The 18,576-nt window shown below is 38.9% G+C and overlaps 1 protein-coding gene across 3 annotated transcripts in view; it reads right to left on the bottom strand.

Annotated features, from left to right (window-relative positions):
* didum (dilute class unconventional myosin) overlaps positions 1-18,576 on the bottom strand; it is an 814,019-nt gene that overhangs the window by 433,396 nt on the left and 362,047 nt on the right. For all 3 annotated transcript variants that reach the window (XM_090373351.1, XM_090373360.1, XM_090373369.1), the window contains exon 16: positions 1,255-1,439. In XM_090373351.1, coding sequence (XP_090229477.1) covers positions 1,255-1,439 — 185 coding nt within the window. The remainder of the gene's footprint in view (positions 1-1,254; positions 1,440-18,576) is intronic.

Below are 18,576 nucleotides of genomic sequence, written 5' to 3'. Positions count from 1 at the left end.
CAACAAAGCTTTCACATTCCTGTCCTCATGCTGACTATGGCTAAATGAATGAATGTTAGAAAAGCTCCTACTATACACATCATTACCTAACTCCATGACCAAAACAGGCTAGATTTGAAAATTCAGTTGGTAATCAGTCATTAAAAATGTTTCTTTTGGGAAATTTTTATTTGTACCGAAAAAAAAAAAAAAAAAAAAACCAGTGCTTCCAAAATCCTTACCTGAATTCATGAAACCAATGTATGCTCTATTGTAAGCTGCTTTTTTTTTTTTTGCACTGAAACAATGAATCCTGAGCTTGGTCTGTAATATGTTTTTAATATTGTTTTTATGGTAACAAGCTTGCATGCCTGAGGTGATTTCATGTCACTAACCACTAATGAAGATTTTATTATGTTCACTTCCAAATATTATCTTCACTTTCACTTGCTTAAACAAGAATGAACAATTAATTCATGCACATCTCTATTAGTAGATAGAGATGTGCGGGCTTTAAGATACTGAAAATAAAATATATTCTTACAGATATCCAATTTACAGTCAGATTACCTCTAGATTTTTACTGTGTATAAACATCGCTAAAATCAATACTTGTAAAACTAAAATTTATAATGAATTAACTTGTAAGCTGGGAACCTTACTCTACTTTTCACAGCTTGGCAAATGAGACTTCAGGAATGTAACTTTTCCTAATGAACTCAACAGAATCAGGAAAGTCCTACTATGTATGGGGGAGGGAGGAGGGGGGAGAAAGTGAAATACATTAGTTTGGAGACCACACTCTTTATTTTGCCTTTGGCTACACCTGATATTTTTTTCCTGAAAATCTGTCATTCAATTTGTTTTCCCCATTGCAACTTTGAAACACAATAAACTTAAGTCTTCCACATCAACAGCTGTTTATAGAGAGTTGTAATGCTTTTAAAATCCACAGATATTTTTTTTCAAAAATTTCTTACAAATGAGGTACTTTATCAATTCTCTGTGTCTAAACATACAGTTTCTGAAATTTGCCACTGTCTGTTAATAGATACTTTGTGTGAAATTAACACAAACGCAATCCAACAGTAACATAATCCAACTACTATTACAGTATGTATAATTCATTTAACTAAAAATCAAACTTTATATAATAAAATTAATGTGGCACACCAAATAAAATGTGTCAGAGAGTCATGTGGTTGAAAGATCAAATTAAATTACTCCATATTTAACAAATATTAATTATTATATAATGCTCATAATTTACTGTACCTGGAAGGATAACCAGCAGCACTAAGACGAATTGTTTCTAGTACACCACAAGCACGTAACTGCTGTACAGCACGTCGAGGTTCAAAAGAAAACCCGGACTTCTGATCATTTGGCTTAATACAGCGAACATAATGTGGTGTCGTTGCATTGAGGGTTGACATGAGTAGCCCCAAAGATTCATGAAACTAAAAAAAAAACATATCCAATTAACAATTTTGAAAAATAAGGAAGTAATATCAGCAAATTTAATAATTAATAATATATAATAACAAAAACAAACATTATAACAGCACACAAGTAATTTTAGTTTATAAGTAGGCTAAAAGTGTTAGCAAACTGCAAAAATTAATAAGTTAACAGAAAAAATTCAATGATACATTTTACTGTATTTTCAACAATGAAAATACAATAAAATGCTTATGTCGGAGCAAAATTATGTCACTGTATCCAAAAGAGAAGCATGAACACTCAAAATATATACCCAGGACCTAGAAAATTCTTGCAGACTACTCCTAGACCTTCTACTATCTAATGCAGAATACTCTTTTTATAATGCAAACACATTAAAAAAAGAATATACATTTATGTAACAAAAATATTTTTAATAACTACCACTATTATTAAATTAAAGTAACTATACAAGAAACCTCAGTTACAGTGACCCGAAATAACGAAAACTTGGTCATAGTGCCACAATTAACTCACTTAAAAAAAAAACTCCATATAAACTGGAACATTAAAATGGCCCAGTTCACATGGAAATTTTAAACTAGGCAAAATCATTTCAAAATTGCACCTCTGCTATAATGTCAAACATTCCAGTGAAATTCGCTAATGTGAGTTTCACTGAAATGTTTAATCCTTCCACCAGCAATATATATTTTAGAATGTGCAAAACATTAATTCATTTTCTCCAGTTTTGTATGTTGAAAAGTAATTTACTATATAGTGTGATATATTATGTTAGCCCAAACACAAAAGGTAATGGTATACTACAAAAAGCATTGTGACACACATAATTCATGACCAGGAGAAAGTATTAGTATCAGTAGCAGCAACAAGGAAGCTTACGTGGCATCAGCCAAAAAAAAAACCTCACACAATCTATGCATTACTGTATATGATATAAATTATTTTTGCATCTGGTCCCTTTGTGATCACATCGTACTATCCAATCAAATTTGTCATGCAAGATTTTCCTTTAAAAAACTCATGCTATGTCTGAACTATAACTGCAGTACTTCTTTAACTATCAGTTCCATTATTTTCACTGGAAAAGAAGTTAAACTAACATGTCTGTAATTACTTGTGTCACCCTTTGATCTCCTTTGTAAATTGGTAATAAATGGACACTGCTCTAAGTGGACTAATGTTATTAGCGGAGTCCCCCAGGGTTCAGTGCTAGGCCCATTGTTGTTTTGTGTATTTAACAATGATATTGATGAAGGTATATCAGGCTTAATGTCCAAGTTTGCAGATGATACAAAGGTTGGCAGGGTTGTTAATGACACTAAAGACAGTATGCTACTGCAACAGGATCTAGAAAAGTTAGGCAGATAGGCTGAGATTGTTGTTGTTGTAGTTCGGTTTAACGACACAAGGGCTACTAAGGCCAAATTGTGTCTCTTCGTCGTTAATTGACAAATAGCGTATTGTTAGAGAGATTAAATCATATGCTTCTGTACAAACCAATATGTTTTAGATATAATAAAATTTCTTCAATATTTGCTTCATTTCCTAAGATGCGAGATAAATCAGGTGATATATTCAATGCAGAGAGTGACTGAAAAGTGTTTGACTGGATGGTTGAATGTAAGGGACAATCAACCAGGAAATGACGGACTGTAAGTTGCACCTGACAGGATGAGCACTGTGGTGGGCTTTCACCCAATAATAGGAAGAGATGAGTATGGTGAGTGTGTCCAATTCTGAGTCTTGCCAGTACCACTTCCTCTCATCTGTTTCTTCGGAAGCCAGACAGCCACAGCTTTGGATCTTCTTTTATCTGGTAAAGTTTATTGGTAGTGTCACTTTTCCAGGTCTGTGACCATTTATCGTAGCAGGCTTTGCATATGACAGACTTAAAATCAGAGAAAGGAAACTGAGGATGTTGTGAGAGAGCGGACTGAGGATGTTTAGCGGCAGAGTCAGCACTTTCATTTCCCGGAATGCCTGAATGGCCAGGGATCCAGCAAAAACTGATTGCCTGATTGGACACACTGCAAGCGAATAGCTGGGAATGAATCTGTTTCAATGTATGGTGAGAAATGGAGGAATTCTTCCTTATGGCAGACACAGCACTAAGAGAATCTATATAAATTATGGCAGATGAGATGGAAAGCTCAATTATCTTACTAAGTGCTAACTTAATGGCATATAATTCAGCTGTGAAGACGCTGCAAGCAAGCGGTAGTGTGGCTGAACTTGTACATAAAGGAAAAACTGCCGCAGCACCTACCATACTCTCAGTTTTTGAACCATCCGTATAAATTTTACAGGCATGGTTGTTCATAGCATGAGCTGAATGTAACTGTCTGATATTGCAGGAAGGTATATTTTTCCCCCACTGGAGGAAGTGTGTATCTTGAGAGACAGATACATAAGTCCAAGGAGCAACAGGTGTAGTTGTGTCTTGGAAGATTTCATTTAAATTGACATTCCAAGTCTGAACAAGCTCTTTGATCCTGAGAGAGGCGGGTCTATTTTCATTTGGCTTGCTCTCATAGAAGGCTTCCCAACGAGTATTATAGAGATACTCCCAACTTGGGTGTGAGGGTAGACTCTGGATCTTAGCAGCGTAGTGAAGCAGTAGTGTTTTTCTACGCAGGTGTAATGGGGGATCATGAGCTTCAATATATAGACTTTGGATCGGAGAAGTCCTGAAAGCTCCCAGCGCAGTCCTCAGAGCACTGTGATGGATCATATTTAGCTGTTTTAAAGTAGTGCTACTGGCAAAGTCATACACTGGACAACCATAATCTAACCGTGAACTTAGAGACTGCCACAACACAGTGGCAGCCCCCAAGGCAGAATGCGCTGTTCCCAAAGGAACTAGTAGTTGTTGGTGACTCTACTGTCAGGGAAACGGGAAACATGCTTTGTAAAAAGGATAGGTGGAACAGGACCAGGGTATGTCTGCCAGGGGGCAAAGGTTGATGACGTTGTACAGCGGATATCATCTTTTAAGGGCACAAAAGGTGATATAGTTGTTGGCACTAATGATATTAAGAGTAGGAGACTGGCGGAATTACTTAACAAGTACAGGTCACTGTTGAAAAAAAGCCGTGAATTAGGGTTGAATTTGAAAGTGTCTGCAATTCTGCCCAGACACGATAGGAGGGAGTATATGATGAGACCCTTGTCGATCAATTCGGCCCTGGAAATATTGTGCAAGGCTCAAGGGGTAGAATTTATTTTCAGCCTGGTCTGTACTTGTTAACTTTTTTTTTTTGATTTGGTAGTTGTTGGCGCATCGGCTTCTGTGGCCATATTGCACCTCCCAAGGTTTTTGTAGTACTTTGATCCAAGCCCGAGGCGGGAATCGAACCCGCGACCTTTGGGTTGCCGGGCAGGTACTTTACCCACTCGGCTAGCCCGGTCGGCGTACTTGTTAACAGGAGAGACTGCTTCTACAGGGATGGGATACACTTAAATAGAAAGTGTGCAAGAATGTTTGCTGATGCTATCGAGGCAGTGTTAGGTGGGTGGGAAAACTGCTAGATTGGGGGGATACAAGGACTAATAGATTAACAGGAGCCACTGGCAGAGGTGAAAGTGATTCTTGCACTGCTTCTATTGGAATGAGCTGCAGCCTGAAAAATAAGATGCAGGATATTTCAGAGACTGATGGGAATCATTGGGGTACAAGTAAACACATGGGTTGTGTTAGGGTAGCTAAGAAAAAGAACAGGTGCATGTATACTTGCGTGTACACCAATGCTAGGAGTTTAGTAAATAAATTTGATGAATTTGAGGTATTGCTCAAAACATCAAAGGCAGATATTGTTCAGATTTCAGAGACGTGGTGTCACACAGATATAAGGAATGCACAACTGGAATTTGGGGAGTACAATGTCTACAGCAGGGATAGACAGGATAGGAAGGGAGGAGGGGTTATGCTATTAGTTAAGAAATACAAAAAATCCAAGGAAGTGAAGCCAGTCGACATTGCTGGACAGTGCAGTGTTGAGTCAGTTTGGTGTGACATAAGCATTGGGAGATCAAAATTGACAGCAGGAGTGTGCTATAGGCCTAATGACTCTGATGAGTATAATAAGAAATTGTACAGGGAAATAGAGGGGAGCCAGTAAATCAGAGAGTCTTATAATGGGGGATTTTAATTTCCCAGATATTGAGTGAAATTTGGGGGCTGGTCACGCACACACACACACTAGTCAGGCTTTTGTGGATTTATTAGACGATTGTTTTCTATATCAGCATGTTCGGGAGGCAACTAGAGGGAGTAATACTCTTGATTTGATTATCAGTAGTGATTCTTCATGCATTACGAATCTGCAGATAAATGAACCACTAGGTGGCAGTGATCACAGTGTGCTGAAGTGGGATTTACTCAAAGAGGTAACTACCATTAGGGGTAAAGGGAAGGGTTATTGCTTTCGTAAAGGCGACTACGATGGACTGAGACAGTATTTAAATTCTATACAGTGGGACCAACTGATGATGTTACCAACAGCAAATTCAAAATGGGAAGCATTCAAAGAACTTATCTTGGAAGCTACTAGGCTTTACATACCAACTAAGAAATATTGTTCAAGGTTTAGGCCTAAGTGGATGTCAGATGAACTAATGAGACATATGGCAGAGAAGAAAAATGCATGGGATACATATAAATTAACACGTGACACAGAAGCCTATGATAGATACAAGTTGATCTGTAACCAAGTTACAAAGGAGGTTAGACAGGCGAAGGCAGATTACGAGAAATCTTTGGCAAGGGATGCAAAGAAAAACAGCAAAGAGTTCTTTACTTATGTAAACTCTAGAAGGAAGGTGATGAATCAGATTGGTCCACTTGATATCGATGGGCCAACTGTTGATGATCCTGCTCAGGTAGCTAACAAACTAAATGAATATTTTGCATCGACATTCACACATGAGGAGTTATTCAGTGAGGGGAATGCCAGAGGTGTATTCAACTCTGGCAGTAAGCTAGATAATCTTGTAATAACTGAGAGTAAAGTGGAGGAGAAATTGTTGAAGATAAATACAAGAAAGGCACCTGGGGTGGATGAGATCTATCCAGTTATATTAAAGGAGGCAGCAAAGGAAGTAAGCAAACCCTTAGCCATAATTATGAGACCTTCCTTGGACTCAGGGGAAGTACCCATGGACTGGAGATGTGCAAATTGACACCAATTCACAAAGGAGGATCAAAGGGCGACACAAGTAATTATAGACCTGTTAGTTTAACTTCTGTTCCCATAAAATTAATGGAGGCACTGCTTAAAGAAACACTGAAGGATCATCTAGACAAGACTTGAGTTATAGCTCAGACACAGCATGGTTTTGTTAAGGGGAAGTCTTGCCTGACCAATTTGATTGGATACTATAATGCAGTCACAAAAGAACTGGATGCAGGGAATAACTTTGATATTATATATTTGGATCTTAGAAAGGCTTTTGATACTATTACACATGGAAGACTGCTGCACAAATTGGAGCAGTATGGCATTGGAGGCAAATTGCTGCTATGGATAAAGGGGTGGTTGAGGGGGAGAAGACAGAGAGTGGTAATCAATGGACACTGCTCATTGTGGACTCCCTCAGGGTTCAGTATTGGGTCCATTATTGTTTTCTGCATTTATAAATGATATTGATGATGGTATATCAAGCTTAATGTCCAAGTCTGCAGATGATACGAAGGTTGGCAGGGTTGTCAAGGACACTACTGACACTATGCTACTGCAACCGGATCTGGAAAGGTTGAGCAGATGGGCTGAGAGGTGGCAGATGAAGTTTAACATTGACAAATGTTAAGTACTACATATGAGAAACAGAAACCCCAGAGAAACATATCAACTCTGTGGTACTACACTGACAGTGGTAGAGAATGAAAGGGACCTGGGGGTGGTTGTGCAGGCAGATATGAAGTTTTCTGAGCAGTGCAGACGGTCTGCAAGAGTAGCTCATGGTGTATTGTCGATGATATACAGGAATTTTTCTAGCAAGGATAAGGAGGTGATTATTCCCTTGTATAAGGCAATGGTCAGGCCACACCTAGAATACTGTATACAGGTCTGGAGGCCTCATTTCAAGAAGGATGTAGAGATGCTGGAACGAGTACAGAGAAGGGCAACAAGATTGGTGAATGGAACAAAGGGGTGCTCTTACGAAGAAAGGCTTAAGTTTTGCAAATTACAGTGTCTGGAGACTAGCCACTGGCGAGGTGATCTGATAGAGGTGTATAAAGCCTTGAATGGTTTGAGCATGCTCAATGCTGATAGGATTCTTCCTCTTGCTCAGAATAATCACCTGAGAGGGCATAAATTCGAATTGAAGACAGACAGATGTAGGATAGACGTGAGGAAATTTGCCTTTAGCCAGCGGGTGGCTGGTTGGTGGAACAGACTTCCAACCCTTGTCGTGGAAGTTGATAGCCTAAATAAGTTTAAGGCTCAGCTGGACAGGTATTTCGAACGAACAGAGGGGTGAATTGGAAGTGGTTATTTTTTATTTATTTTTTATTTTTTTTTTTTGGCTAATGCTGCATAAGCTTGCTTTCTTGCATCAAATGCCTCTACTAATTCTAAGTTCTCAAATAAGTGATGTGAGCTTGGAAATTTAGTTTGTGGTCTAATATTAGTCCAAGAAATTTAACGGTATTAACAAGCGGGATTGGAATATTGTGTATTTGTAGTTCAGGTTCGGGATGGAGAGCTTGCTTCTTGCAAAAGTGAGTGAGTGAGTGAGTGACAGTGCATTTCTTTTCTGACAGTCTGTAACCATTCCGTGAAGTCCAGGATTCTATTTTGGTTATGGCAAGTTGTAGCTGCCATTCAATGGTATTCATACTTTGAGATTGACAGGAAATGGTAAGATCATCTGCATACATATAAGTTTGAACAGTTTTTGGGATATCTCGTGTCATGCTGCTAACTCGGATTGAAAACAGTGTTGGACTGAGTATTGATCCCTGCGGGACTCCCTCTTCCTGAATGTGAGATGTATAGAGGACGTTTTTGTATCGGACTTGAAAAGAGTGCAATTGCAGGAAATTCTGAATTATTTCTGGCAAATGACCCCTAAGATCCAGATGGTAAAGATCCATAATAATTCCATGCTGCCATGTAGTATCAAATGCCTTTTCAAGATCTAAATTGACCGTGACTAGATGTTGTTTCGTGACAAAGGCATTTCGGATATGAGGCTCGGCTTTAATGAGCACATCTAGGGTTAATCTATTTTATCGAAAGCCATACTGGTGATCTGGAAGGAAATTCTCTGACTCCAGGATGTAAGCAAGCCTAGTATGAACCATTCTTTCGAAAATTTTTCCCATGCAGCTCGTTAGAGATATTGGCCTGTAGTTTTCAACACAGGAAGGATTTTTTCCTGGTTTTGGTAAGGCGATAATGAACGAATGGCACCATCCTTTAGGCACTTCAGATCACAACTTGGTGATTGTCTCTTCTCCAATGGAACCTTTATCTCACGGCTATTCCAAACCTCGTGTTGTTTGGCATTCCAAGAATGCAAAATGGGATGACCTGTGACACTTCTTTTCTTCTTTTCCTTGGTCGGATTACTGTTTCAAAACTTCTGATGTCAACGTTTGCTCAGATCGTGTCAGCGAAATTATTCTTGCAGGAATGGAATCCTTTATCCCACACTCCACTTTAAAATCTCGTCCTTTATCTAAACCTTGGTTTTCCAATAAATGTGCTAAGGCTGTTCAAGAGAAGAATGTTGCATATCGTAATTGGCTTGTTTCTAATTCTTCAGTTTCATTTTCTGCCTACACCAAAGCTCGCAGCAATTGTAAAGCAGTTATTAATCAGCCCAAACTAGAGTTTGAACAGGCTAAGAGTAGAAAACTTGCTTCTTGCCCCAATGGTAGCCGAGCATTCTGGTCTCTTGCCAAAGCTATTGGCCGCAACTTTTGCCCATCTCTGCTCCCACCTCTGTCCAAACCAGATGGTTCTGTTCTCACTTCAGCCAAGGATAAAGCTGACCTGCTAGCAACCCATTTTTCTTCCAGCTCATGTATTAATGATCTTGGTAAAACACCTCCCACCATTCCCAACATGCTCCATTCAATGCCTCCTGTGGTCTTCCGTCAAAAGGATATCAGAAGGATTGTGATGAATCTTGATGCTAAGAAAGCTCCAGGTCCCGATGGTATTTCTCCACTTGTTCTCAAAACCTGTGCTCCTGAACTTACTCCTATTCTTTGCCGCCTTTTTTCACTTTCTTATTCCAAAGGTGTTTTTCCTCTGTCTGCTTGGAAATTTGCTCATATCCAGCCAGTTCCTAAAAAGGGTGACAAATCCCTCCCATTCAATTACTTCTACTCTTTCTAAAGTAATGGAGAAATCAATTAACTGCCAACTCTTAAACTACCTAGAAACCTTCCATCTGATCAACGATCGCCAGTATGGATTCCGTCAGTGTCGATCCACTGGTGATATTCTGGCTTATGTTACCCATTTATGGACTAATTCAATGGAAAGGTTCGGTGAAACACAAGTAGTTGCTCTTGACATCTAAAAGGCTTTCGATCGTGTTTGGCATAAAGGTCTTCTAAACAAGCTTCCATCTTATGGTTTGCCAACTGTTTTTAGTAATTGGTTATCCAGTTTTCTCTCTGATCGTTCACTGAGGGTGATGGTAGATGGCTTTCTGTCTTCTAACTTCTCCACTAATACCGGTGTCCCCCAAGGTTCAGTTCTGTCCCCCACTCTTTTCCTCTTGTATATTAATGACCTTCTTCCATTGACTGGAAATCCTATCCATAGTTTTGCCGATGTAGCACATTGCATTCCACTTTCCATTTTGAGAAACCTTGTCCTGCTCAATCAACTTCAACTTCTCAAAAATCTGCTATCAATTCCTTAAATGCCGATCTTCAGGTAATTCTCCAGTGCGGCAAAGACAACTTAGTTGATTTCAACCCTTCTAAAACTCAGTCTTGTCTCATAACTCGCAAAAAGGATTCTTCTGCTCCTATGCTTATCTTTAGTGACACTCCGATTTCTAGGCAAAATGATATATCTCTTTTGGGGATTATCCTGACTTCTAATCTCTCTTGGCACAAGCACATTACAAATATTGCTTCCTCTGCATCTAAAAACTTGGTTTTCTCTTTCGCTCTCAGTGTTACTTTTCTTCCAAACAGCTGCTCACTCTGTATAAATCGCAAATCCGCCCTGCCATGGAATATTGTTCCCACATCTGGGGTGGTGCCCCCAAAACCTCTCTCAGGCTTCTTGATTCCATTCAGAAGAGGGCAGTTAGGTTAATCAATGATTCATCTCTAACAGAGTCTCTCCACTCGCTTTCTCATAGACGTACTGTTTCTGCTGCATGCCTCTTTTACAGATACTTCCATGGGCACTGTTCTTCTGAATTGGCTTCTATAAGTCCCGCTCTCTCTTTCAAAACAGTCCAAACACGTGCCGCCACCAGCCAACATCCATTTACTGTCCAACTTCAAAACCACAGAACTTTTAATCTTCCTCATTTATTCATTCAACTGCCGTTTTCTGGAACAACCTTCCTTCATATGTATTTCCTGATAATTACAGTCTACGGAAGTTCAAGTCCAATGTCAACAAATATCTTCCTTCGTCTTCTCAACCTCCAACCCAAGTACTATAAGTTCTAATACCTCTCGTGTCTGGGGTTCACATAAAAAAAAAAAAAAAAAAATGAAGTTGGATAGGCATTTTCAGAGACGATCCGATTGTAAAAAATTAATAGGGTTCTCAAGTCTTCTCCAAGTAAATGCTTTAACACAATGTAATGAACTCCATCTGGACCTGCAGCACTATCGGAAGATCTGTTTAATGATTCTTGAAGTTCTTTTAACGTAAACGGTTGGTTGTACGGGAATGAGCGGCGCGTGGAGAAGTTAATTTTATACCGTTCTGCACCTGCTTTGATGTTCTGGAAGGTGGAGGCGTAGGTGGCAGAAGTGAGATTTTTGCAAATGATTCTGCTAATGCATTTGCAACTTCTTCTTCGGAGTAGAAATGTCTTTCCCTTTCCAATGAAGTATCAGAGAGGGCAGCCGAGAAAATTTGCCATTTAGTGCCTGTATTCTTTTCCAGATGACTTGTGTGTCCGTGTCTTTGGTAATGGAGGCAAAAGCAATCCATAAATCCCGTTTTGCTTTCTGCCTAACTTGTCTAGCTTTTGCTTTTAGTCTTTTAAAAGCAATTAAGTTACTAGTGGTGGGATACTTTCAGAAATGATTCCAGGCACGGTTTTTTTCCTGTTTGGCAATTAAACAATCTGTATTCCACCAGTGATTTCTGTGTTTTCGATATGGTGTGGATTTTGGAATGGAGGCCTTAGCTGCAGTCAGAATCTGATTGGTTATGTAAGTGTTTACATCATCAATATGTTGTCTTTCAACATAAAGTCTGTCTAAGCGTATCTGGGCAGAATAGCCACCACAGTTTGCCTTTTAAAACTGCCAAGTGGATCGATGGTCAGGATTTGAAGTTACCCCTGTTTGTAGCGAGCAAATAATTGGAAAGTGCTCACTGTTGAAGGGAACAGTTAATACCGACCATGTCATGATTGGAAATATGGATGGGGAACAAATTGACAAGTCTATTGCGGAAGCAGATCCGGTTGCTAAGTGGATGTAGGTCGGAGATCCAGAATTTAATAAATTAAGATCATTATTATGCATGAATTCCTTCATCAATTTGCCTCTTATATCCATTGTGACCAATCCCCACAATGGATGGTGTCCATTAAAGTCACCAAAAAGACAAATTGGAGTTGGGAGTTGTGCAATGAGGTTGTCAGGTTCTGAAAGCAGAAGTGGTGCAGATGGCAGAATATAAATGGAAACAATGGTAAATGACGTACCAACTGCAAGGCGAGCTGCCACAGCTTCTAGGGTAGTTCTCAATTGGATCGGCCTGGATGGTATGTTAGCGTTAACAAGAATAGCAACTCCTCCACGTGCAGGTGATACTGAGTTCCTATCTCATCTGTAAATGGTATAACTTGAAAATTTTAGCAAAACTTGGGGTAAAAAGAATGTTTCCTGTAAGCATACACCTATGGGATTAAATTGAGCTATTAAATCTCTTAAGTCATCAGAATGGGTGCTTAGTCCTCTGCAATTCCATTGTATGATCTTATTCATTATTTAGGTTTACCTGAGGGTGATTCATCTGACTGTTTTCTGTACGTGAGACATTTTTTCCAGTCCTTTTTTGAGAATGTGGGGCGTCCAGAATCCATGGTGTCATCTGCATGGAGTTCTAGAATAGGTTCCTCATTGTCTAGCAGCTCATCTACATCCATGCGTTTGGAGGGAGATTCCGTTTTTTTAGAGACAGATTCCGATTTTAATTGTTCTTTTCCAACTGGGACTGATGGGGTATGAGTAGGAACGCTGATTGGAGTATTTGTGGCTTCACTAGTTCTTTTTGGAGTACAGTAAACCCTCGCTATTCGCGGTATCTGTATTCGCGGTTTCGCGTATTCGCGATTGCTGATTTAATATAAAATGAAACCTAAAAAAATGTGAATTTTAAAGTGCCGTGAATATTATCCGCCATAAAAAAACATGGGTGTGGCTAAAATTATCTTTCCCGGCCAAAACAGCGCTCGGTGGGTGGGGGGAGAGGGGTGACAAAATCGCCAGCATGGATGTTTTTCGCTAATCCTTGTTCAGCATGTGTTATGCGCTTGCAATGGAAGTTTTTGTTGTTTGCTTTTAATTTATATGCTTATAAATTGAATAAAGTTATCAATTTATAAATTGATATGCTTATAAAAGTGATAAATCTACCATTTTGCAGTGTAAAACAGACTTTTTCGAGTGTGTTAACGGAAGAAAGTGACTATTGTGGACAAGTTCTTTCTAACCCCTACAAAAATATGGCTACGAATAAAAAGAGAAATGTGAAAATATCAAAGAAGGTGATGACATTAGCGAATAAAATTGAGTTAATAGACAAAATTTCTAAAGGTGAAAGTGTCTCCTCAGTGGCAAAACATTATAAAATCAATGAGTCAACGGTACGATCAATCAAAAAATCCGCCGTAGTGTCTGTGAAAACGTACTAGTTGCTTCAAAAATTTGCTCTGTAACTCGTGATGTTAAATTAGAAAAAATGGGAAAGGCTTTAAATCTGTGGATAGAAGACCGAACTCAAAAAATAAAATTCCGTTAAGTTCACTCATCATTTGTGAAAAGGCAAAACTCCTTTATCAACACTTTAGCAAAACTGGTGATAGCACTGGCGGGATAAGTTTTTTTTTTTTTTTTTTCTACAAAGGCGCTGGTTTGAAAGATTTGTTCGAAATTTCTAATAAATATTACATTTAATATTAAATTGTTTCTTATTTTCATTTGCATGCCATATGCTTGCATTTCACTATGTGCATAGTCATATTATGAAGGTACATATAATACATACATAGACAAAATTTTAGACTAGTTTTTCTTATATATTTCATACTTTGGAACGGAACCCCTTTATTACTATGGGAGCCATAACTCAGTATTCGCGTTTTCGGTATTCGCGGCATTTCTCAGGAACGTAACCCCCGCGAATAGCGGGGGTTTACTGTATTTTCTTTCTCTGAGGTTGAAAGCATAGATTTGAGCCAGTTCACTAGAGAGGTGTTAGGTGGAACTGATACCTCTGTTTGAGCTGCAGTAGAAACGAAGTTCCGAGTGCGAGCTGCATAGGAACGACTACTAGGCAGGGTTGACATAACTTGTCTACGTGCCTCAAGAAAGGTGACTTTATTTTCTATTTTGTATTTTTGAATTTTCTTTCCTGTAATCCATAGCTCACATGCTTTGGAAAAAGCTGGGTGGCTTTCTTTGCAGTTTGGACAAACAGGGGTTTTGACAGAGCAATCCGCTTGAGTGTGATCTTTTGAGCCGCAGATGGGACATATGGCCTCACCTCTGTATGCCTGCTGCAAATGCTCGTATTTCTGGCATTTGAAGCAGCGAACGGGATTCAGGCTATATGGTCTAATACGACAATTCAAATAGCCAACTGTAATTGAGGATGGTAAGTCGGGCGTACTGAATGTTAAAATGATGGATCTTGTTGGAGTGAGATTTCCATCTTTTTAGTCATAATCCGTTTCACGTTTGTAACTTTTTGACTACTTAGTTCTTGAAGTAGCTCTTCTTCGGAGACTGTAATTAGGTCCCACTCACTGATTGCACCCTTTGATGAATTTAAGGTTCTGTATGGAGTAATTGATACTGTGAGCCCACAAAATGATGTTGTGTTTAAGAGCCGCTTGGAATGTTTAGCGGTGGCAGCTTCAATGAGGAGATCTCCAGATTGTAGTCTTTTCACCATTTTTGGTGATCCAAATATTTTTGAATCAAGAATGGTGATAATTTTCCTATAGGTTGGGAGGATAAAGAATGAATCACCAAGAAATTTGGTAATTCATCATGGCATTGAGGTTCCCTTCTAAGCCTTTTGGGGTTGTTGGTGTCACGGTTGTTGTCAGGAATTTCTGACCTTGAGCTTGATGGTTCTAAAGGTGGATAACTATTTGTATCCATGTTAGCTCCTTTTGGCCCTGGGGGTATATTTTTACCGCCCAGATTACCGGCCCCGCCACAGGGAGGCAGGAGCAGTGCCGCTTGTGGCCAAGCGTATAGCTTAGTACAGTTAGTAAGACGAATTAAATTAAAGAAAAAGGTTCTTTCCTTCTTCTAGGCTCTTTTCTTAGTGCTTTTAAGAAAGAAGGACTACTTAACGGAAAAGTTTAATAAGCAAGGGAGAAAACAAAAGAGAACCTAGTCGCTTAGAGAAAAACGCTTTTCAATCGCACGAGAATCGCTTGGCCATGGAAATGCTTGGCACCCGGGGCCGATAGGCTGAGAAGTGGCAACTGAAGTTTAACATTGACAAATACAAAGTACTCCATATGGGTAGCAGTAATCCAAGAGAAAAGTACCAACTACGTGGTACTACACTCAGGGAGGTGGAGAATGAAAAAGACCTGGGAGTAATTGTGCAGTCAGATATGAAGTTCTCTGAGCAGTGCAGATGGATTACCAGAGCAGATCATAGAGTTTTGTCAATGATGCATAGGAATTTTGCTAGCAGAGGACAAATAGATGATTATCCCTTTGTATAAGGCAATAGTCAGGCCACACCTTGAGTACTGTATACAGGTCTGGAGGCCTCATTTTAGGAAGGATGTAGAGTTGTTAGAACAAGTACAGAGAAAGTCAACAAGATTATTGAGAGGAACAAAGGGGTGCGCTTATGAAGAAAGGCTTAAGTTCTGCAAATTGCAGCATCTGGAGACTAGGCACCTACGAGATGATCTGATCAAGCTGTAAAAGGCCATGAATGGTTTGAGCAGGCTCAATACTGACGGGATACTTCCACTTGCTAAGATTAAGAACCTGAGGAGGCATAGATTCAAATTGAGGAAAGACAGTTGTAGAAAAGATGTGCTGAAGTTTGCCTTTAGCCAGCAGGTAGTTGACTGCTGGAACAGACTTCCATCTGTTGTTGTGGAAGTTGATAGGTTAAATAAATTTAAGGCTGAACTAGACAAACATTTGGAGTGACCTAATGGGTGAAATGGGAAGAGTTTTTTTTTTTTTTTTGGCTGATGCTGTTTAAGCGTGCTTTCTTGCATTATATTCTTCAATTAATGCTAATGCAGCACCTGAATGCTGTTTTGTGATCACTGTTGATCTTAAATGCATTGATCCATGTTCTTTTATATGCGCACTGTCCTTTGAAATCGCATTCACTGTTGAAGCAGCTAGACTTAATTCCCATGCACTAGATGACATACATTATCCTGCTTCTTACTTCTTAATCATTTTCATCTACATTTCTAAATCAATTTTGTTTTTCCTTGCGCTTTCCATTGGTCACTTTCCCTTCATTATTGTAAAACGTAAATAGGAATGAAGAGAAGAATCCGAAAATTTGTTTCTTATACAATCGAAGATTTCAGTGAAGGGGAAACACTATAATAACGTAAAAACCCATGCAATTGCAGTTATCGGTATAATTGCAAATGAAATAAGATCGAGTTTAGTAACCATTTATAATAGATTTCACTAACAGAAAAGCCCAATAAACTGGAAGGTACAAATTGTTTTTATTGTTTTATGGTCGTTACTTCCAGAAACATGTTTTAGAAAAATATCACAAAGGCTTTCAAATTTGATTCTTATAACAAAACATGTACAACGATGAAAGTGTAGTGAAATTTCCATTATAAAAATGACCTTTTAGAGAGATAAATAGCTTCCTAATATAGTGAAATTTTCAACTTCCAAGGTCTTGGAACAAATTACAAAAAAAAAAAAAGTGTTACTGGGTTCATATTATGATATTTTCACAATACCTTCATTTATCCCTTAGGATGCAAAATATGTTTCATAATTTTTTAAGTTTGCACTGGCCGGCAAAAACTTACATAAAGTCGAATTTTCATCAGTCGAGTATTACGTAAGTCAGGGAGTGCCTATACATAATAAGCATTGATACATATGCATATATTTGAAATTTTGTGGACTTAATGCTTTTTTAAACTTGAAAATAAAATAGAATAACAGGCTGATGCTTCTATTTTATGTCCAAAATGATTTTTTTTGTAATTTTCAGCAGAATAGCAGATACACTGAGTTGGCTTTGCATTAGTAACATCCCCCCCCTCCCCAAGTAGGATTGAACTGGCTTATATAAGAATTGTAGTTTGTACACATGACAGTTTTTGTGTGTTTATGAGGAAGAACTGGTCAGGACTGAGATCTCTGACTTTGAATGTGGAATGATTGCAAAGGCAAGACATGCAAGTGAGTATCTCAACAACAGCCAATGGTTTGATGCTCTGGTTTTATGGTGTCAAGAGTCAAAAGTGGGCAAACAACCAGCCAAAGGTCATGTGTGGGACAGCCATTTATGTTCAACCTCCACAGTGATTGTCATGTGTCTCATCTTGTAACACAGCATAGTAGCCTAGCTAACCACTGTAGAATGTAGGAACAGCACAACCAATAATCTACAGACTATGCTTCGGACATTAGCTTGTATAGGCTACGACAGTCAACAGCAGTCATAGGTACCCATGCTCACTGTGAAACACAAACTGTGCCTTACAGGGGAAAGTCAGCACCAACATCGGACTACTTGAATGGGTTGAGCATGCTGAATTCTGATGGGATCCTTCCACTTGTTCAGATTAAGGGAGCATAAATTCAAATTAAGAACCTAAGGGGGCATAAATTCAAATTAAGAAAAGACAGATGTAGAATAGATGTGCAGAAATTTGCCTTTAGCCAGCGGGTGGTTAATTGCTGGAACAAACTTCCATCTGTTGTGGAAGTTGATAGGTTGAATAAATTTAAGGAGGAACTGGACCAGCATTTGGAGGGAGTGGTGTGATTTTTTTTTTTTTTTGGCTGATGCTGCATAAGCTCATACACTTGCTTTCTTGCATCACATGCCACTACTACTACTGACATATGGAAATCCACTGCCTGGTCTAATGAATCTTGTTTCCAACTTTATGTTGATGAGCACATCCGCATTCGGAGAAGGCAACAAAAAGTCATGGCATCTGGAAACTCTGCTGGCATTTGGCAGGCAGTGGTATTATGGTTTAGGAAATGCTTTGTGACATGCTCTGGGTCCTCTGATCACCTTTAATCAATGGCGTGATGGGAATACCTACCTTTCTATCATCACCAACTAAGTACACTCCTTCATAGTGACAGTGAATCCAGACAATCTGGTGTCTATCAACAAGACAACATGCCATGCTGTAATGCAAGGCACATTGCTAACTGGTTTTAGAAACATGAAAATATATTCTCCATCCTACTGTGACTGCTCAACTCACCCAATCTCAATTCAATTGAGCATGTTTGGGACCTACTGGAAATGAATATTCAATGTTATCCACAGGATAGAAAAAAAATTCCAAAAAAAAATTAAATAGAGAGGTGGGTACCTATCACGTGACTTTCTACCATTTTTACTACAATTTGGTTGTCAACCTCGTCAGGATAAAAAGCAAGACAGTCTTTTTTGAAAGCAGGAGTCCTGTTACCTAAACACAAGTAATGATTGCATGCAGAAAAAGGCAATACAATATTATGTA

The sequence above is a fragment of the Mastigoproctus giganteus genome, chromosome 1, assembly GCF_048544385.1.
Source record: "Mastigoproctus giganteus isolate SK-2022 chromosome 1, ASM4854438v1, whole genome shotgun sequence".
Taxonomy (NCBI): Eukaryota; Metazoa; Arthropoda; class Arachnida; order Uropygi; family Thelyphonidae; genus Mastigoproctus; species Mastigoproctus giganteus.
This window is presented reverse-complemented; position numbering and strand designations above follow the sequence as displayed.